The sequence below is a fragment of the Staurois parvus genome, unplaced genomic scaffold, assembly GCF_062004578.1.
Source record: "Staurois parvus isolate SC_StPar_1 unplaced genomic scaffold, SC_StPar_1.0 ptg000449l, whole genome shotgun sequence".
In the NCBI taxonomy this organism is placed as follows: Eukaryota; Metazoa; Chordata; class Amphibia; order Anura; family Ranidae; genus Staurois; species Staurois parvus.
Window position 1 is genome coordinate 984,574 of NW_028318245.1, and position 21,332 is coordinate 1,005,905.

The 21,332-nt window shown below is 44.3% G+C and overlaps 3 protein-coding genes across 3 annotated transcripts in view; all 3 read left to right on the forward strand.

The window, feature by feature from the left end:
- Window positions 1–489: 489 nt before the first annotated feature.
- LOC149453232 (uncharacterized) lies at window positions 490–6,705 on the forward strand. Its single transcript, XM_089688311.1, has 6 exons — window positions 490–1,986; window positions 2,103–2,302; window positions 2,417–2,566; window positions 2,689–2,823; window positions 2,916–3,054; window positions 4,400–6,705. Exons 1-6 carry the CDS (start codon window positions 1,902–1,904, stop codon window positions 5,938–5,940), a joined length of 2,250 nt encoding a protein of 749 aa, XP_089544437.1. The 5' UTR covers window positions 490–1,901; the 3' UTR covers window positions 5,941–6,705.
- Window positions 6,706–12,375: 5,670 nt separating this feature from the next.
- LOC149453233 (uncharacterized) overlaps window positions 12,376–21,332 on the forward strand; it is a 95,090-nt gene continuing 86,133 nt past the window's right edge. The window contains exon 1 of the mRNA XM_089688258.1: window positions 12,376–13,251. Within this exon, the coding sequence (XP_089544384.1) occupies window positions 13,099–13,251 (153 nt within the window). The 5' untranslated portion in view covers window positions 12,376–13,098. The remainder of the gene's footprint in view (window positions 13,252–21,332) is intronic.
- Window positions 13,134–19,732, forward strand: LOC149453234 (uncharacterized). Its single transcript, XM_089688230.1, has 8 exons — window positions 13,134–13,251; window positions 13,338–13,461; window positions 13,578–13,777; window positions 13,893–14,042; window positions 14,142–14,283; window positions 14,537–14,634; window positions 15,154–15,292; window positions 17,744–19,732. Exons 2-8 carry the CDS (start codon window positions 13,377–13,379, stop codon window positions 19,675–19,677), a joined length of 2,748 nt encoding a protein of 915 aa, XP_089544356.1. The 5' UTR covers window positions 13,134–13,251; window positions 13,338–13,376; the 3' UTR covers window positions 19,678–19,732.

The window sequence follows — 21,332 nt, forward strand, 5'->3', positions numbered from 1 at the left end:
GTATCTCCATGTTGTTTATCTATTCCATACCTTGTATTTATTATGTGGGAATAAATGTACCCATAAGACGTACTGCACTATTGGCCTCCTTTGCTTTCTTCTGAGCTCCTGCGGGAGCCAGGTTGTCTTGGAGAGTGGTGGTCAGTTAAGGAGAAGGCCGTTCGCAAGGTGCTGGATAAAGAAGAGGACCTGACCAGACTTGACCAGACCCTGTTTGAGGGAATGGATGTCGTTTATGTTATTGTACAGAAAAGCGCACAAAGATTGCGCATCTGGTGAGTGCGTAATTTGTACCCCCATTTTATCACCATGCACACAGTTGGTGGTGCTTGGAAAGCAGTAGATTGTTTGAGAATCAATCCACATCCTCTCACTGAACTTTCCTTTGGATGTAACAATCCTTTCCTCACGTCCTATCAGACACAACGTAGTGGCTTATATGTATATGCACTATGTCACTTTGAACTTTTATATGAGTTTACATATTTAATACGTATTGTTGCCTATTTGTATATTAGCGCTGCACCTTTTTTATAAATTGTCTATTGGGAGGTCTTATATGGTGCCTTTGGTGTACAGCTGCTGTTGTTTTGGAAGGCGCTCGCTTATTTATATATTTGAAGTTACCACATGCATGGCGGTACATGGCGTGGAGCAAAGACCAAGGCCTGTGATGCCCACATGAGGTGAAGTGGAGAACATGCTGTCACAATGGACAACATGTGCAAGAGAATGATACGGTAGCCAGACAGAGAGGGTGATGGGTCCTCTGCATGGTGATGGGAGCGGTACGCTATTTCTCTCCTGAACGGGAAGTGCCCCAGCTACTAGGACCAAATCTGTGTGATGGAGACCTCAGGGACCTTAGCTGAAGATATGGAAGAGTTAACTCAGGGAAGATCCACACACAGGAGGCTCGCCCTGTTATAAGGCGGAACCTGTACTACATCCATTATGGTGGAACAGGATCCAGGCTCAGCAATTTCAAAAAAAGTATTTTTATTTTTTATTGTCTGGATTGTACCTGAAATATAATCTACATGTGTAATCATGGAGGGAACATAACAGAGGAAAAGATCAGGAGGCAGAAAAGAAAGTGATGAAACGCAATGTACACCGCAGTATTTACATTCGACACAAGCTGGTGATCTCACGTTGCACACACAAACAGGAAGTGATGTAACTGCAGAGAGGAAGTGATGTAGCTGTATAAATACGAAGTTCCCGGAAAAAGAAGACTTGGAAGAAGTAGAGAGGAGCCATTGCTGGAAGTGGCAGCAGAGGAGGTAATAAGATCTGATTTTATATCTACATCCATTAACCCCCCGTCATGTCCATCCTCTTCCTCCATTGTCACTGTGATGTATTGTATGGTTTATAGACCGGATACATCCTAAATATAGAGCCATTTATCCAACCGTCCATCCAGAGCCTCTGGTTTATAGACCGGATACGTCCTAAATATAGAGCCATTTATCCAACCGTCCATCCAGAGCCTCTGGTTTATAGACCGGATACGTCCTAAATATAGAACCATTTATCCAACCGTCCACCCAGAGCCTCTGGTTTATAGACCGGATACGTCCTAAATATAGAACCATTTATCCAACCGTCCATCCAGAGCCTCTGGTTTATAGACCGGATACGTCCTAAATATAGAACCATTTATCCAACCGTCCATCCAGAGCCTCTGGTTTATAGACCGGATACGTCCTAAATATAGAACCATTTATCCAACTTTCACAAACCTGTCTCGGGGTTGTGCTGACAGGAGAGGTGAGCGGTGCTGGGAATTCTGGGACATTCTCCAGTAACAGACAAGGGATGTGTCTGGATGGTGACTGCATTATTGTGTGTGTCAGGTTCCTATAAGGTGTCAGGATGTCACTGTCTATTTCTCCATGGAGGAGTGGGAGTATTTAGAAGGACACAAGGACCTCTACGAGGACGTCATGATGGACAATCAGCCACCCCTCACATCACCGGGTAAGAGGAGACTTTATTGGAAAGGAAAGAGCAGTACGGAGGATCCACCTAGATCCCCCATCATCTGATAAACACATAGAAACAATGGATTCAGTCAGTGTGTGTGTTTCCTACAGATGGATCCAGTCATGGGAACCCACCAGAGAGATGTCCCCGTCCTCTGTATTCCCGGTATTCCTCACAGGAAGGTCACACCATCCCCCACCATCATCAGGTAGATGGATCCAGTAATGGGAACCCACCGGAGAGATGTCCCCGTCCTCTGTATTCCTGGGATTCCACACAGGAAGGTCACACCATCCCTCACCATCATCAGGTAGGGGGGCTGAGCATGGAGACCTAAAAATGTATGCTAAGCTATGAGATTACATTATTCTATGTCATTTCTTGTTCCTTTTTATAAATGGATTCTGTCATCTTTGGGGTTTAGGGTGAAGAAATAAAAGACATCAAAGCTGAGATTAAAGAGGAAGAAGAAGAGACGTTGGTGAGTGGAGATCAGCAGTCTATGGAGGAGGGTTGTCCTCTGTATTCCCAGAACTCTACAACAGAAGATCGGAACCATTCAGAGAATGATCAGGTAGATGGGACCGGGCAAAAAGAATTAAAAAAATAGTACTATAAGAGGACTTTTTTTATATAGTCTCCTATTATTGGCTGCAGTGTTTCCAGATGTTACATTTTATCATCTCTGGAATTTAGAATGAAGGACTGAAAGACATCAAAAAAGAAGAAGAGATGTTGGTGAGGGGGGATCAGCAGTCTATGGAGGAGAGCGGTCCTCTGTATTCTCAGGATCTTCCCAAGGAAAACCACAGATCTAAAGAGTCTGATCAGGTAGATGGGATTCGGCAAAAAAAAGGTAATTCTATGAGAGGACGTTCTTCTATGTAATCTCTTGTTCCTATTTATAAATCTTTGGGGTTCAGGGTGAAGAACTGAAAGACATCAAAGTTGAGGTCAAAGAGGAAGAAGAGAGGTTGGTGAGTGGAGATCAGCAGTCTATGGAGGAGGGGGAGATGAATATGGAAAGTAAACAGGAGGAACCTTCTCTACATATGGACACAAGTAAGTGAAATGCACTAAATGCAGAAACATCAGCAACCAATAAAAAGTAAATGACGGTCACTCTTCAGCAGCACTCCACCACCGAGTGTTCAAATGTGAGAAGCACCAGTCCGCCTTTGTGATGATTATTTACAAATCAAATTGCACGATTCCTTCCTTCATACATGCAGCTCCATCGTAGAAAAGTAAGTTTTACAATGGCATACACTATTCATCAGAGCTCATCATCATTTATTCAATATCCCAATTAAAAAGGCACTCACAAAAATAAAAGAAAAAAATACTCATCAATATCAAAAGCTCATCAGAACCACACTTAGAAGGTGCAGATGGTTGTTACCAGTGTCACATCACACTCGCTTTGTGCAGTTCCTTCGGTCGGCATCCCTTCTGACCAGCATGATCTATCCCAAAGATAAATCTGATAGGAGGGAAGAAAAGAAGCATATAATTTGTCCATAATTCATTTGGTTAAAATAATTCCTTCTTTATCCCAAAGACAGATAATTCCACAGATCAACATTCTACAATGATTTTTATTACAAATATTAGAAACACTTCCAGTCAGCTAAGAACAATTTCTGTGGAAGACCATTCCTCATTTTTATAGAAAAGAAATCGTCTACATGATATAGGAAATCTCCAGACCTTGCAGGAGGAATATAGTCTAATTTCTCACAACTCAGTATAGTGTACATCATCTCCATTCCTCAATATAACGTCATGTTCCCAACAAATGAGGAGATACTGGACACCATATGAAAGGTCCATCTCCATTCCTCAATATAACGTCATGTTCCCAACAAATGAGGAGATACTGGACACCATATGAAAGGTCCATCTCCATTCCTCAATATAACGTCATGTTCCCAACAAATGAGGAGGAGATACTGGACACCATATGAAAGGTCCATCTTTATTCCTCCATATAACGTCATGTTCCCAACAAATGAGGAGATACTGGACACCGTAGGAAAGGTCCATCTCCATTCCTCAATATAACGTCATGTTCCCAACAAATGAGGAGGAGATACTGGACACCATATGAAAGGTCCATCTCCATTCCTCAATATAACGTCATGTTCCCAGCAAATGAGGAGATACTGAACACCATATGAAAGGTCCATCTCCATTCCTCAATATAACGTCATGTTCCCAACAAATGAGGAGGAGATACTGGACACCATATGAAAGGTCCATCTCCATTCCTCAATATAACGTCATGTTCCCAACAAATGGGGAGGAGATACTGGACACCATATGAAAGGTCCATCTCCATTCCCCAATATATGACTTGTAGATGTAAAATGTACAGATCTGACGTATATTAAATATTGCTTTCCAGCAGGTGGACAGTGTTCTCGGAATATAAATACATCGGAGGGACATTTTATTATATCTCCAGATGGTAAGGCAGAAGATACAGATATTCCACAATATTTTCTGAAAATGAATTCTTATTGGATGGCTCAATCAATGGATCCTTCTAATCCTGAGGAATCTTCTGATAGGTCCCATACTATGACTCCAGACGTCCACCCAAGTTCTTACAATGCAGGTAGAACAACAGATTCATTCAATCCCCAGAAATCTCCCTTAGGCCATAAGGGGGTTTACACAGGAGGGAGTTCATTGTTATGTTCAGAGTGCGGGAAATGTTTAACCTCAAAAAGAGTACTTATTATACATCAGAGAATTCACACTGGTGAACGTCCTTACTCATGTTCAGAGTGCGGGAAATCTTTCATTCAGAAACAACACCTTGTTAAACACCAGAGAGTTCACACAGGTGAACGTCCTTATTCATGTCCAGAGTGTGGGAAATCTTTCTCCCAGAAAGGGCACCTTTCCAAACACCAGAGCATTCACCCAAGTGTGCATCTATATTCATGTTCAGAGTGCGGGAGATCTTTCACTGACAAAGAAGACCTTGATAAACACCAGAGAGTTCATATGGGTGAGCGTCCGTATTTATGTTCAGAGTGCGGGAAATCTTTCATTGAGAAAGGACAACTTATTGTACACCAGAGAACTCACACAGATGAGCATCCATTTTCATGTCCAGACTGCAGGAAATGTTTCATTCGAAAAACACACCTGGTTTCCCATCAAAGAATTCACACGGGTGAGCGTTCTTATTCATGTTCAGAGTGCGGGAAATCATTCATTAAAAAGAATGACCTTCGTAAACATCTGAAAGTTCACACAGGCGACCGTCCTTACTCATGTTCAGAGTGCGGGAAATCCTTCATTAAAAAGAATGACCTTCGTAGACATCAGAGAATTCACACAGGTGATCGTCCTCATTCATGTTCAGAGTGCGGGAAATGTTTCATTCGCAAAGGATTACTTATTGCACACCAGAGAATTCATACAGGTGAGCGTCCATTCCCTTGTTCAGAATGTGGGAAATGTTTCACTCAAAAACGACAACTTATCGCACACCAAAAGGTTCACACTGGTGAGCGTCCTTTCACCTGTTCAGAGTGCGGGAAATGTTTCCTTGAAAAAGCTAAACTTATTAGACACCAGAGAATACACACGGGGGAACGCCCTTATTCATGTTCAGAGTGTGGGAAATGTTTCAGTACAAACGAACATCTGCTTAAACACCAGAAAATTCACACCGGTGAGCGCCCTTACCCATGCTTAGAGTGCGGGAAATCTTTCACTCAGGAAAGAGGCCTTTTTGAACATCAGAAAATCCACACGGGTGAGCGTCCTTATCCATGTTTAGAATGCAGGAAATCCTTCATTTCTAAAAAAGACCTTCTTAGACACCAGAGAATTCACACAGGTGAGCGTCCTTACCCATGTTTAAAGTGTGGGAAATCCTTTGTTCATAAAAAAGATCTTGTTGGACACCAGAAAAAGCACACAGGTTAGCGCCCTTATTCATGTTCAGAGTGCAGGAAATTTTTAACTCACAAAGCAGACCTTGTTAAACATCAGAGAATGTAGTTTGGATGGTAGGAGGAGAGCTGTCAGAGAATGTAGTGTGGATGGTGGGGGAGGAGAGCAGTCAGAGAATGTAGTGTGGATGGTGGGGGGAGAGCTGTCAGAGAATGTAGTGTGGATGATGGGGGGAGAGATCTGTCAGAGAATGTAGTGTGGATGGGGGAGGAGAGCTGTCAGAGAATGTAGTGTGGATGGTGGGAGGAGAGCTGTCAGAGAATGTAGTGTGGATGGTGGGGGGAGGAGAGCTGTCAGAGAATGTAGTGTGGATGGTGGGGGGAGAGCTGTCAGAGAATGTAGTGTGGATGGTGGGAAGAGAGCTGTCTGAGAATGTAGTGTGGATGGTGGGGGAAGAGCTGTCTGAGAATGCAGTGTGGATGGTGGGAAGAGAGCTGTCAGAGCATGTAGTGTGGATGGTGGGGGAGGAGAGCTGTCAGAGAATGTATTTTGGATGGTGGGGGGAGGAGAGCTGTCAGAGAATGTAGCGTGGATGGTGGGGGGAGAGCAGTCAGAGAATGTAGTGTGGATGGTGGGAGGAGAGCTGTCAGAGAATGTAGTGTGGATGGTGGAGAAGAGTTGTCAGAGAATGTAGTGTGGATGGTGGAGGAAGAGCTGTCAGAGAATGTAGTGTGGATGGTGGAGGAGAGCTGTCAGAGAGTGTAGTGTGGATGGTGGGGGGAGGAGATCTGTCAGAGAATGTAGTGTGGATGGTGGGGGGGGGGAGAGATGTCAGAGAATGTAGTGTGGATGGTGGGGGAGGAGAGCTGTCAGAGAATGTAGTGTGGATGGTGGGGGAGGAGAGCTGTCAGAGAATGTAGTGTGGATGGTGGGGGGAGAGCTGTCAGAGAATGTAGTGTGGATGGTGGAGGAGAGCTGTCAGAGAATGTAGTGTGGATGGTGGAGGAGGAGAGCTGTCACAGAATGCAGTGTGGATGGTGGGAGGAGAGCTGTCAGAGAATGTAGTGTGGATGGGGGGAAGAGAGCTGTTACAGAATGTAGTGTGGATGGTGGGGGAGGAGAGCTGTCGGAGAATGTAGTGTGGATGGTGGGGGGAGGAGAGCTGTCAGAGAATGTAGTGTGGATGGTGGGGAGAGGAGATCTGTCAGAGAATGTAGTGTGGATGGTGGGGGGAGGAGAGCTGTCAGAGAATGTAGTGTGGATGGTGGGGGGAGGAGATCTGTCAGAGAATGTAGTGTGGATGGTGGGGGGAGGAGAGCTGTCAGAAAATGTAGTGTGGATGGTGGGGGGAGGAGAGCTGTCAGAGAATGTAGGGTGGATGGTGGGAGGAGAGCTGTCAGAGAATATAGTGTGGATGATGGGGGGAGAGCTGGCAGAGAATGTAGTGTGGATGGTGAGGGGAGAGCTGTCAGAAAATGTAGTGTGGATGATGGGAGGAGAACTGTCAGAAAATGTAGTGTGGATGGTGGGAGGAGAGCTTTCAGAGAATGTAGTGTGGATAGTGGGAGGAGAGTTGTCAGTGAATGTAGTGTGGATGGTGCAGGAGAGCTGTCAGAGAATGTAGTAAAGACATTGAGAGAGAAGAGACACAACAATGGGGTGCAGGGTGTTTAGTGATGTAGACTCTACTGTGAGAACAATGGGTGGCGGGGATGTAGACACTGATGATAAAGGAATGTCCCTACCAGGTTGCCATTATTGAGAATGCAATGTGTGTGCTGAGAACTTTTCTGCATTGTAATGTAAAATTCCAGAAGAGACTGGATCTGATAAGAACTGCATCTCCTTTCCGAGTTCATTCATAGTTGATAAAATTCTCAAACACCATAGATCAGGATAATTACTCAGATCTAGGGCTCTATGCACTTAACACTTCCAGGAAATTCCAGATGAATAGAGGAATTTATAAAAATGGGAAGATGTATTATCCACAAAATAGAGTGAATATACCTTACTTATCTTACTATATATATATATATATATATATACACCAATATCTTAAAGTGATATCAATTGTGTAAATTTACCATAAAGGATACTAAATAAAGGACTCTTGTGTATACATTGTATCCATTTTAAAACATTGTTAACAATTCATGTATTCATGAAGTTACTGTGTGTACTTTATATATCATGTGCATCAATTTCAGTTTGGTTTTCATTCTTTTGTTTTTCCATCATTATAAATATTGATGAGATGAACTTACCTGGGTTTTATTCGGTGCCGGTTTAGCTAATGTAACTGAAGTTTGGAGCCTGAAGCCAAACCTTGGATATCAGTGATGGCCATTTTCTGGGCTAATAGGCAAGGGATTGTCCAAGAAAGGGAGCTGGGCAGCGGCCTGAAGGATGTGTACAAATGCTACAAAAAAATGTTAAAAATGATTTTTCAGTCGCGTCTGTGGGGTAGATGGTGATATGTTCCCCATTTGGCGGTCCCATCCACTGGCGCATTGTCTATGGATTAGGGTGTATACCTTGGTAGTATCGCTTACACAAATCAATGTCAGGAGAAACCAGTGGGACGCTTGCCTCCACAGACTAATAAAAGATGTGCCATGGTGGTCTCGTACCTTTGATCTCCTTCATTTTTATGGCTACAAAGCAACCCACAGTCCACGTGTAGAAATCCTCTACCCTTAGTTTTGTGGAGGTCAAGTCCAGAATACAAGGCATTTTGTTTCATGAATAGCTCACTTCGATCCTGGAGGACAAACATGATACATTTTTTTTAAGTCTGGCAGCCCTAGCTTGACTACCAACTGGTCTCTTGTTTTACTACGCACTTGCTTCATTTGTGATCCAAGAGTTTATTATGATAGTCCTCCTACTTCGCCCTAGCTTTCGTGAACAGAAACCGCTGTACCCCATGGCAAAAGTTCCTCTGCCCCTTTTTCCATTTTTTTTCTCTTGGTTTTAAGAGTCCTTCACTTAATTTCCCCCTCTCGCTTCAGGGTCACCCTTTTTTTGTCTTACAGCAAATTTTGAGCCACTGATTTGCCACAAGATTTGCAGCACACCTTTCTTGGATAGCCCACAATTTCATAGGGAGAGAGCAAGCACAAATCAAAAATAAATGCATTTATCAGGAGACTGAAGATGTCACATTTTCAAATTCAAAGATTGAATAGAACTGCACCACACTTGTCAAGCCTTCACTCGATTTTTTCTTACTGCGAATTTTGAGCCAGTGATTCGCCACAAGATTTGCAGCATACCTTTTAAGTCTTTCTTGGATAGTCCACAATTTCATAGGGAGAGAGCAAGCACAAATAAAAAATGCATTTATCAAGAGACTGAAGATGTAACAAGTCAAATGTAGATTAAAGAGAATTGCACCACACTTGTCATTCGATTTTTTCTTCGCAAATTTTGAGCCACTGATTCTCCACAAGATTTGCAGCACACCTTTTAAGTCTTTCATTTTTATGTCAGTGCTGGCTGCAGCTGCACCTTCTTACTGAAGCCTAAAATATGGGTGTCCCTATAGAGGAGGTACAGCCAGCACTGAGCCCCGCTCCTTCTTCTGCTGCACTCTGACCCCATATCTCTTCTGTTTATTGCAGATTGAGGTGGATCCCACCACCAGCTATACAGGGCACAAAGAGTGAAACTGTCTGCTATCACATTTTTTTTCTCTCAGACAAGTGTAGTAGCTAGCTTATACTGTTGTCAGCTTGTGTTTTGGTGAATAAAAGTGTACCCCTGGTAGTAGGTCCAGACTCAGTCTGCAAAAAAATAGAAGAGATGAGAAGGCCAAGCACTTCACAGCAAAGCTTAGGAGGAGGAGTAGACAGAAGTTGTATGGGCTCTGTATGCACCGACTGTCACACCCCCTGTCCCAAAGTCTAGAACTTCATCTACATTTGTCAGTTTTGTTGGTTATTGGTGGCAGGGCCAGATGTCCACCAACTGCTCCTCTGGGACTTATGCTCAAATCTAAACATGGACTGATTTATAGTTCGGACAATTCCTAAATATAGAGCCATTTACCCAACTCTTCATGAAGAGCCTCTGGTTTATAGACCGGATATGTCCTAAATATAGAACCATTTATCCATCCGTCCATCCGGAGCCTCTGGTTTATAGACCGGATACATCCTAAATATAGAACCATTTATCCAACCGTCCATCCGGAGCCTCTGGTTTATAGACCGGATACGTCCTAAATATAGAACCATTTATCCAACCGTCCATCCGGAGCCTCTGGTTTATAGACCGGATACGTCCTAAATATAGAACCATTTATCCAACCGTCCATCCGGAGCCTCTGGTTTATAGACCGGATACGTCCTAAATATAGAACCATTTATCCAACCGTCCATCCAGAGCCTCTGGTTTATAGACCGGATACGTCCTAAATATAGAACCATTTATTCAACCGTCCATCCAGAGCCTCTGGTTTATAGATCGGATGCGTCCTAAATATAGAACCATTTATCCAACCGTCCATCCAAAGCCTCTGGTTTATAGACCGAATACGTCCTAAATATACAGTCAAGCCCATAAATATTGGGACATGGACACAATTCTAACATTTTTGGCTCTATACACCACCACAATGGATTTGAAATGAAACGAGCAAGATGTGCTTTAACTGCAGACTGTCAGCTTTAATTTGAGGGTATTTACATCCAAATCAGGTGAACGGTGTAGGAATTACAACAGTTTGCATATGTACCTCCACTTGTTAAGGGACCAAAAGTAATAGGACAGAATAATAATCATAAATCAAACTTTCACTGTTTAATACTTGGTTGCAAATCCTTTGCAGTTAATTACAGCCTGAAGTGTGGAACGCATAGACATCACCAGACGCTGGGTTTCATCCCTGGTGATGATCTGCCAGGCCTCTACTGCAACTGTCTTCAGTTCCTGCTTGTTCTTGGGGCATTATTCCCTTCAGTTTTGTCTTCAGCAAGTGAAATGGATGCTCAATCGGATTCAGGTCCGGTGATTGACTTGGCCATTGCAGAACATTCCACTTCTTTCCCTTAAAAAACTCCTTGGTTGCTTTTGCAGTATGCTTTGGGTCATTGTCCATCTGCACTGTGAAGCGGCGTCCAATGAGTTGTGAAGCATTTGGATGAATATGAGCAGATAATATTCCCGAAACACTTCACAATTCATCCTGCTGCTTTTGTCAGCAGTCACATCATCAATAAATACAAGAGAACCAGTTCCATTGGCAGCCATACATGCCCACGCCATGACACTACCACCACCATGCTTCACTGATGAGGTGGTATGCTTAGGATCATGAGCAGTTCCTTTCCTTCTCCATACTCTTCTCTTCCCATCACTCTGGTACAAGTTGATCTCGGTCTCATCTGTCCATAGGATGTTGTTCCAGAACTGTGAAGGATTTTTTACATGTCGTTTGGCAAACTCTAATCTGGACTTCCTGTTTTTGAGGCTCACCAATGGTTTCCATCTTGTGGTGAACCCTCTGTATTCACTCTGGTGAAGTCTTCTCTTGAGTGTTGACTTTGACACACATACACCTACCTCCTGGAGAGTGTTCTTGATCTGGCCAACTGTTGTGCAGGGTGTTTTCTTCACCAGGGAAAGAATTCTTCGGTCATCCACCACAGTTGTTTTCCGTGGTCTTCCGGGTCTTTTGGTGCTGCTGAGCTCACCAGTGCGTTCCTTCTTTTTAAGAATGTTCGAAACAGTTGTTTTGGCCACACCTAATGTTTTTGCTATCTCTCTGATGGTTTGTTTTGTTTTTTTCAGCCTAATGATGGCTTGCTTTCATATTTAATGATGGCAGCTCTTTGGATCTCATCTTGAGAATTGACAGCAACAGATTCCAAATGCAAATAGCACACTTGAAATGAACTCTGGACCTTTTATCTGCTCATTGTAATTGGGATAATGAGGGAATAACACACACCTGGCCATGGAACAGCTGAGAAGCCAATTGTCCCATTACTTTTGGTCCCTTAACAAGTGGGAGGCACATATGCAAACTGTTGTAATTCCTACACCGTTCACCTGATTTGGATGTAAATACCCTCAAATTAAAGCTGACATCTTGTTCGTTTCATTTCAAATCCATTGTGGTGGTGTGTAGAGCCAAACATGTTAGAATTGTGTCCATGTCCCAATATTTATGGACCTGACTGTAGAACCATTTATCCAACCGTCCATCTAGAGCTTGTTATTTTATAATCACATGCTGATAATAGATGGGACTCCCCCTTTAATGACATTACTGTCAAGGTGGAGAACTTTCCTATTATAGAGCGGATGGGGACATATGGAGTGGAACATGGAGACAGGAAGAGCCTGATTGTACGACACAGGAAGTGATCCCACAAATAGGGAGGAAGTGGTGTCAGCTGCAGGCAGGAAATGATAGACAGACAGGAAGTGATGTAAAGGTCTAAAAGGGAAGTTTCCAGAGACGTGAGTAGGAAGTAAAGAGGAGGCAGCTGAGGAGGTGGTAAGATCTTATTTTATAATTACACCTAGTAACACTCATCATGTCTGTCCCCTTCCTCCATAGTCTTGTCTGTCCTCTTACTCCATAGTCTCTGTGATCTCTGTCCTCTTCCTCCATAGTCACTGTGACATCTTTTATCTTCCAAAAAATTCTCCATCTTTCCTCTAAACACCTAAATTAACCATTCTGAATAAAAAAAAAAATATATATATATATATATATATATGAACCTTCTCTCAACCCACTATAGTTCGGTCACATGATCCGGCTTCCATGTGTCTGGCTGCATCATGGGAGCCTACAGGTAATGTCAGCTTCTGGCTTTTACAGACATTGTTGGTCTATTCTGCAGCTGAAGCCGGCTGAAAATCGGTAAGTATATACATTTTTTCACGCAGGATAGTTGGTATAAGTGTTAAGAGAAGGTAGGCAGCATTTTAAGACTAGTTAGGCTTTAGCTGGACTTCTACTTTAAACCTCACCCTGGAGATCATCTGCCTGCTGACCGGAGAGGTGAGGAGGATTCTGGGAGGTCACATGACATCACTCTCATCTCTATTAATAAAACACAGACCTGACCGGAGAGGTGAGGAGGATTCTGGGAGGTCACATGACATCAGTCTCATCTCTATTAATAAAACACGGACCTGACTGGAGAGGTGAGAAGGATCTTGAGAGGTTAAATGACATTACTGGTTTCTTTCAATGCAGAACAATCCTCTGGTGACCATTTAACCATCACAGTGCCTTCACCTCATTCCCTGAAACCCAAGAGAAAGAATTGTAAGAAGATTCTAGAAGTCACCCCGAAGATCATTGATCTGCTGACAGGAGAGGTGAGCGGTGCCCGGAATTCTGGGACATTCTCCAGTAACAGACAAGGGATGTGTCTGGATGGTGACTGTATCATTGTGTGTGTCAGGTTCCTATAAGGTGTCAGGATGTCACTGTCTATTTCTCCATGGAGGAGTGGGAGTATTTAGAAGGACACAAGGACCTCTACAAGGACGTCATGATGGACAATCAGCCTCCCTTCAAATCACCGGGTAAGAGGAGACTTTATTGGAAAGGAGAGAGCAGTACGGAGGCTCCACCTAGATCCCCCATCATCTGATAAACACATAGAAACAATGGATTCAGTCAGTGCGTGTGTTTCCTACAGATGGATCCAGTCATGGGAACCCACCAGAGAGATGTCCCCGTCCTCTGTATTCCCAGGATTCCACACAGGAAGGTCACACCATCCCTCACTATCATCAGGTAGATGGATCCAGTAATGGGAACCCACCAGAGAGATGTCCCCGTCCTCTGTATTCCTGGGATTCCACACAGGAAGATCACACCATCCCTCACCATCATCAGGTAGGTGGGACTGAGCAACTAGAACCTTAAAAAGATTTCTACGCTATGAGAGGACATTTCTCTGTTATTTCTTTTTCCTTTTTCATAAATGTATTCCATCATCTTTGGGGTTTAGGTTGAAGAACTGAAAGACATCAAAGCTGAGATTAAAGAGGAAGAAGAAGAGATGTCAAAGAGTGGAGCTCAGCAGTCTATGGAGGAGGGTGGTCCTCTTTATTCTCCAGATTCCATACAGGAAGATCACACCATCCCTCACCATCACCAGGTAGATGGGAAGAGCATAAAAGTGGCTCCAGACTGTATGAGATTATTCTCTTCTCTTAGCCTATTGGTCGTCAAGTTTCCTTTCTTTTTGGTGGTGTAGCATGAAGTACAGATGTCTGTGAAAGATGAGGTTAAAGAGGAGGAAGAGGTGATGAATATGATGGGTCATCAGGAGTCTACGGAGAAAGTTGGCATGATGGTGACAACTAAAGAACAGGAACCTTCTCTAGATATCAGCACAGGTGAGTAACGAACACTAAATACAGAACGTGTTCAAGGATATAGGATGCTGATTGGGGATATGTAGGCTTTCACATCAGTTAATACGATCTCTACAAGGACGTCATGATGGACAATCAGCCGCCCCTCACATCACCGGGTAAGAGGAGACTTTATTGTAAAGGAGAGAGCAGTACGGAGGATCCACCTAGATCCCCCATCATCTGATAAACACATAGAAACAATGGATTCAGTCAGTGTGTGTGTTTCCTACAGATGGATCCAGTCATGGGAACCCACCAGAGAGATGTCCCCGTCCTCTGTATTCCCGGGATTCCACACAGGAAGATCACACCATCCCTCACCATCATCAGGTACTCTATGCTTTTGAGATGACATTCTTCTATGTATTCTCTTGTTTTAATGTCTACTTTTACATCTGAAATGCAGCTTTTAACCCTCCCCCCACCCACCATTCCTGTTGATAACTCCTTTAAGCACCTTACAATCCCCACCCCCATTCTTCAGATCAGTAACACCTTCCTGACTTGTCCCTCCCCCAGCCTGTGACTGGATAGTGAAAGGAGAAGCAGCAGACTGATGAGCTCATCTCTCTGTCACTCTGCTCTCTCCTGCTATCAGCATGTCCCTTGTTAGAACAACAGCACAGTTGATTGACTCTTTGTTCTGCTGCTCCCTCTCCCAATCTGAGCTTTTATGTACAGATACTGCAAGAGCCTGATACCGGGTCCCATTCAGGTACTTACACTGCTTACATTTATTTTTAACACATTTAGTGATGTAGTAGGGAACGCAAAGCTGCTGTCATTTGTGTCTTTTATATCTCCCTTGAGTTCATTTTAACAGATGTTTTCTACTATTTTGGGGTTTAGGGTGAAGAACGAATTAATATAAAATCTGAGGTTAAAGAGGAAGAAGAGGAGACGTATGTGGGGGGGGATCAGCCGTCCGCAGAGGTTGGGATGGTTATGAAGAGTGAACAGGAAGAAATTTCCCCACCTATCAACACAGGTAAGTACAGGCACTAAGGAAGATACGGGTCACAATCTCATTTTACTTCCGAGTAGATTTGTAGTTTAATGAAAAATGTTAGATAATTCTCAGATCTTCACATCATCCTGCAGGCAGGTGCTAAATGGTTAAATATGTGCCTAATAAAGGGTTAATGTGTGGTGTTTCAAGGGTTAACACTTGGTGCTGTGATGTACCTTCCCCCACACGTGTCACTTCCTGCTTCTGAAGAGATATATGCAGGAAGAGACCGGACCTTGTAGTCTACAAAAAAAAAATGTAAGCCTGCGTAGAATTCCCCTGGAGGTAGACCAATGGTGCACCAAAGCTCACAGTGTCTTCCCGGCACTTTGAACAGCCTAGGAGTAGGAGAACTACGAAAACAGCCCCCCCTTCCTGGCTCGGGGACAGACAGGAGGGCAAGAAGTCAATGGGTAGGCAGGCGGTGGCACACACATGAAATTGACTACCAGACTCCGTGACGCTCCCAAGTCAGGCCCAGGTGGTCCCTCCAAAGTCCAGAACAGCACTGACAGTCTGACCGACAAACAGTCCCCTGCTTGCATTTGCGCTCATCCGTGAACGTCCCACATTGTCACACGGGAGGCTTGGGCTCCATAACAGATGACATCACATACTGGCGCTCGCGCTCAGTCCTCCGCCTCCACCAAACCCACCGCCCTCCCGGCTGCCCGAACACACACAGTAGCAGGAAGTGCACTCGGATGGTCTCCGATGTCTCCGTGCAATTCTGAGCCATATTTTTCACTGGCATGCTTTCCCTGTTATGGGCACTGGCTGCCCGTAAAAACCACAGCTGGTTGGTAACATGGCCTGTAGGACCAGGACCTCCATGGTGGGTGTCACCACATAGGAGACCAACAAATGTTCCTTCACTGATCTCTCTTCCCTAATAAGAGCCTGGAAGTGATGTGGACTGAGGATTGGTATAGACGGCACTCGTCTCCCCGAAGAGTAAACTTCACTGAACGAGTAAAATGAGCATAGAAAATGGTTTACATGTTTCAGCAATAAGCCTTCGTCCTAGCCATAAAGTACAAGTCAGGACATTACATTCATATATACAAATTTAATTGGTATATAATATTTGGTGTATATATACAGTATCTTACAGAAGTGCACTCAGCTTCTTTGGTTGACCATGGCGAGGCCTGTTCTGAGTGGAACCTTTCCTGTTAGACCGCTGGATGGTCTTGGCCACCATGCTGCAGCTCAGTTTCAGGGTCTTGGCAATATTCTTATAGCCTAGGCCATCTTTATGTAGAGCAACAATTCTTTTTTTCAGAGTTCTTTGCCATGAGGTGCCATGTTGAACTTCCTGTGACCATGAGAGAGCGAGAGCGATAACACCAAATGTAACTCACCTGCTCCCCATTCACACCTGAGACCTTGTAACACGAGTCACATGACACCGGAGAGGGGAAATGGCTCATTGATTGGGCCCAATTTGGACCTTGTCACTTAGGGGTGGAGTCACTGTTGTTGCCAGTGGTTTAGACATTAATGGCGGTGTGTTGAGTTATTTTGAGGGGACGGCAAATTTACATGTTATACAAGCTGTACACTGACTACGTCACATTGTAGCAAACTGTCATTTCTTCAGTGTTGTCACATGAAAAGAGAGAATCAAATATTGATACAAATGTGAGGGGGGACTCACTTCTGGGGGATACTGTATATATATACATTGTATACAGTGCGGGGGAGGGGGGACTCACTTCTGGGAGATGCTGTATATATACAGTGTATATATATATATATATATATATATATATATATATATTGTATACAGTGCGGGGGAGGGGGAACTCACTTCTGGGGGATGCTGTATATATATATATACATTGTATACAGTGCGGGGGGGGGGGGACTCACTTCTGGGGGATGCTGTGTGTATGTATTATATATATATATATATATATATATATATACATACATTGTATACAGGGGGAGGGGTGGCTATGACGAAGGCTTATGGCCGAAATGCGTAAACCGTTTTCTGTGCACATTTTACTCGTTCAATAAAGTTTGCTATTCAGGAAGGCGAGTGCCGGCTTCACCAATCCTCATCCAGTTGTCCCTGTGCTGGGAAGACACACAGAGCCAGAGCACCGACATTCCACCTCCGCGGGGAGGATCTCTGGGTGGAGCATCTACTTGCTCAAAGCCATGTGAGTGACATCACTTCCTGGTCCGACTGTCACTTTCCAGGGGCGCTGTGGCTGGGGACAAAAATGAATGGAGTGCAATCTGCACTTCATTACCTTCAATCAGAGGCAGGAGAGACATGGACACTTTTCTGATCGATTTTGGAGGGAGAACAGGAGCTCAGCTGTGAGATCGACATTTCCACTTATTCCACTGACGGGGGAGGAGCTAAATCTCCAGTTATTTGTGAATTCTGACATTTCTTCCATTTCTCTCCATCAGATGGCGCTGATGTCAGGAATTCCTCAGAGAGATGTCTTCTATTATCTGCTGATTGGAAGTCAGAAGATAATGCCATTACACAGGATTCTCCAGGAGTGAATCCAAATACACCCAATATCCATCACAGACCTTCCTGCCTAGAGACATCAATGGATCCCTCTGATCAGGGGGAATCTTCTGACCAATCACATACTAGGAGTGCAAATGTCCATTTAGGATCCCACACTGCAGAGAGATCAACGGATCCATCTAATCCCGAGGAATCTTCCTCACCCCATGAAGGAGCTCACCAAGGGGACAATCTATTCTCATGTTCAGAGTGCGGGAAATGTTTCAGTAAGAAAGGAAGCCTTGTAAAACATCAGAGAATTCACACCGGTGAGCTTCCATATTCATGTCCAGAGTGCGGGAAATGTTTCATTCAGAAAGGAGACCTTGTTAAACATCAGAGAATTCACACGGGTGAGCGTCCTTATTCATGTTCAGAGTGCGGGAAATGTTTCGCTCAGAAAGGAAGCCTTGTTAAACATCAGAAAATTCACACAGGTGAGCGTCCCTATCCATGTTCAGAGTGCGGGAAATGTTTCATTCAAAAAGGAGACCTTGTTAAACATCAGAAAATTCACACGGGTGAGCGTCCTTATTCATGTTCAGAGTGCGGGAAATCTTTCGCTCATAAAAGAGCCCTTGTTAAACATCAGAAAATTCACACGGGAGAACGTCCTTATTCGTGTTCAGAGTGCGGGAAATCTTTCGCTAATAAAGGAATCCTTGTTGTACATCAGAGAATTCACACGGGTGAGCGTCCTTATTCGTGTTCAGAGTGTGGGAAATCTTTCCGTAAAAAACATCATCTTGTTACACACCAGAAAAGTCACACGGGCGAGCGTCCTTATTCGTGTTCAGAGTGCGGGAAATCTTTCACTCAGAAAGGAATCCTTGTTACACATCAGAGAATTCACACAGGTGAGCGTCCTTATTCATGTTCAGAGTGCGGGAAATGTTTCACTTCGAAAGGAGAACTTGTTGTTCATCAGAGAATTCACACAGTTGAGCGTCCTTATTCATGTTCAGAGTGTGGGAAATGTTTCATTCATAGAAGAGCCCTTATTAAACATCAGAGAATTCACATGGGTGAGCATCCTTATTCATGTTCAGAGTGCGGGAAATGTTTCACTCAGAAAGGAAAACTTGTTGTTCATCAGAGAATTCACACAGGTGATCGTCCTTATTCATGTACACAGTGCGGGAAATCTTTCATTGATAAAAAAAACCTTGTTAAACACCAGAGAATTCACACCGGTCAGCTTCCTTATTCATGTTCAGAGTGCGGTAAATGTTTCACTCAGAAAGGAGAACTTGCTGTTCATCAGAGAATTCACACGGGTGAGCGTCCTTATTCATGTAAACAGTGTGGGAAATCTTACATCTATAAAGGAGACCTTGTTAAACACCAGAGAATTCACACAGGTGACCGTCCTTATTCATGTAAACAGTGCAGGAAATCTTTAACTCGTAAAGGAGACCTTGTTAAACACCAGAGAATTCACACAGGTGAGCGTCTTTATTCATGTACACAGTGCGGGAAATCTTTCATTCATAAAAAAAACCTTGTTAAACACCAGAGAATTCACACGTGTGAGCTTCCTTATTCATGTTCAGAGTGCAGGAAATGTTTCACTCAGAAAGGAGAACTTGTTGTTCATCAGAGAATTCACACAGGTGAGCGTCCTTATTCATGTACACAGTGCGGGAAATCTTACATCTATAAAGGAGGCCTTGTTAAACATCAGAGAATTCACACAGGTGAGCGTCCTTATTTATGTACACAGTGCGGGAAATCTTTCAATAGAAAAGAAAACCTAGTGCAACACCAATGTATAGGAAATATTTCTATAGGAAATATTAGTCTTTTTAACAATAGAAAAGTGTAATGTGGATGGTGGGAGGAGGAGAGCTGTCGGAGAATGTAGTGTGGATGGTGGGGGGAGGAGAGCTGTCGGAGAATGTAGTGTGGATGGTGGGGGGAGGAGAGCTGTCGGAGAATGTAGTGTGGATGGTGGGAGGAGGAGAGCTGTCGGAGAATGTAGTGTGGATGGTGAGGGGAGAATGTAGTGTGGATGGTGAGGAGAGCTGTCAGAGAATATAGTGTGGATGGTGGGAGGAGGAGAGCTGTCGGAGAATGTAGTGTGGATGGTGGGAGGAGGAGAGCTGTCGGAGAATGTAGTGTGGATGGTGAAGGAGATCTGTCGGAGAATGTAGTGTGGATGGTGGGAGGAGGAGAGCTGTCGGAGAATGTAGTGTGGATGGTGGGAGGAGGAGAGCTGTCGGAGAATGTAGTGTGGATGGTGGGAGGAGGAGAGCTGTCGGAGAATGTAGTGTGGATGGTGAAGGAGATCTGTCGGAGAATGTAGTGTGGATGGTGGGAGGAGAGCTGTCGGAGAATGTAGTGTGGATGGGGGAGGAGAGCTGTCGGAGAATGTAGTGTGGATGGCGGGGGAGGAGAGCTGTCGGAGAACGTAGTGTGGATGGTGGGGGGAGGAGAGCTGTCGGAGAACGTAGTGTGGATGGTGGGGGGAGGAGAGCTGTCGGAGAACGTAGTGTGGATGGTGGGGGGAGGAGAGCTGTCGGAGAACGTAGTGTGGATGGTGGGGGGAGGAGAGCTGTCGGAGAACGTAGTGTGGATGGTGGGGGGAGGAGAGCTGTCGGAGAACGTAGTGTGGATGGTGGGGGGAGGAGAGCTGTCGGAGAACGTAGTGTGGATGGTGGGGGGAGGAGAGCTGTCGGAGAACGTAGTGTGGATGGTGGGGGGAGGAGAGCTGTCGGAGAACGTAGTGTGGATGGTGGGGGGAGGAGAGCTGTCGGAGAACGTAGTGTGGATGGTGGGGGAGGAGAGCTGTCGGAGAACGTAGTGTGGATGGTGGGGGGAGGAGAGCTGTCGGAGAACGTAGTGTGGATGGTGGGGGAGGAGAGCTGTGATCAACTGGTCAGGGCTGGGGTCTCAGCTCTGGGCTCTGCTCTATACACTGACCGGAAACCTCGGTGAGAAGAGGAAGTTTCGATCCCATATGATATAAATAGGAAGAATGGTTACTTTGTTTCATGGAGAATCTTTGAAGAGTATAATGCTGTCAAATGGTAAACATTGAGTAATCTCAACGATAATTAATAAATGAGTTCTGTGTGTATACTGGTAATCATTATCCAGCATAGCCATGAATCCATAGTCCTCACTCACACAGGCGTAGTTAAGCGTTACTACCTTTCTTTGTGCCTCAGTTTTCAATCTGTTTTTCATTCTTTTGTGTTTCCATAATTATACAGTAAACAATAAAATGCTATCAAATTGTTGTTTTTCAATTTAATTTTGCTTCATTCCTTCCATCAAATCCTGGACCGTCACCTCTCGCCCCTTCTCCAACACACTCCCTTACAGTATGGGATTCATGCTGCCTCATCTCATCACATTTGCTGCTCCTGAATCTAGTTCACTGTCTAATGTCCTCCTCAGGATTTAGTAATGTCCTCCTTGGGATTTGGTAACGTCCTCCTCGGGATTTGGACCCCCACCAGACTCCAATGGTGGAAC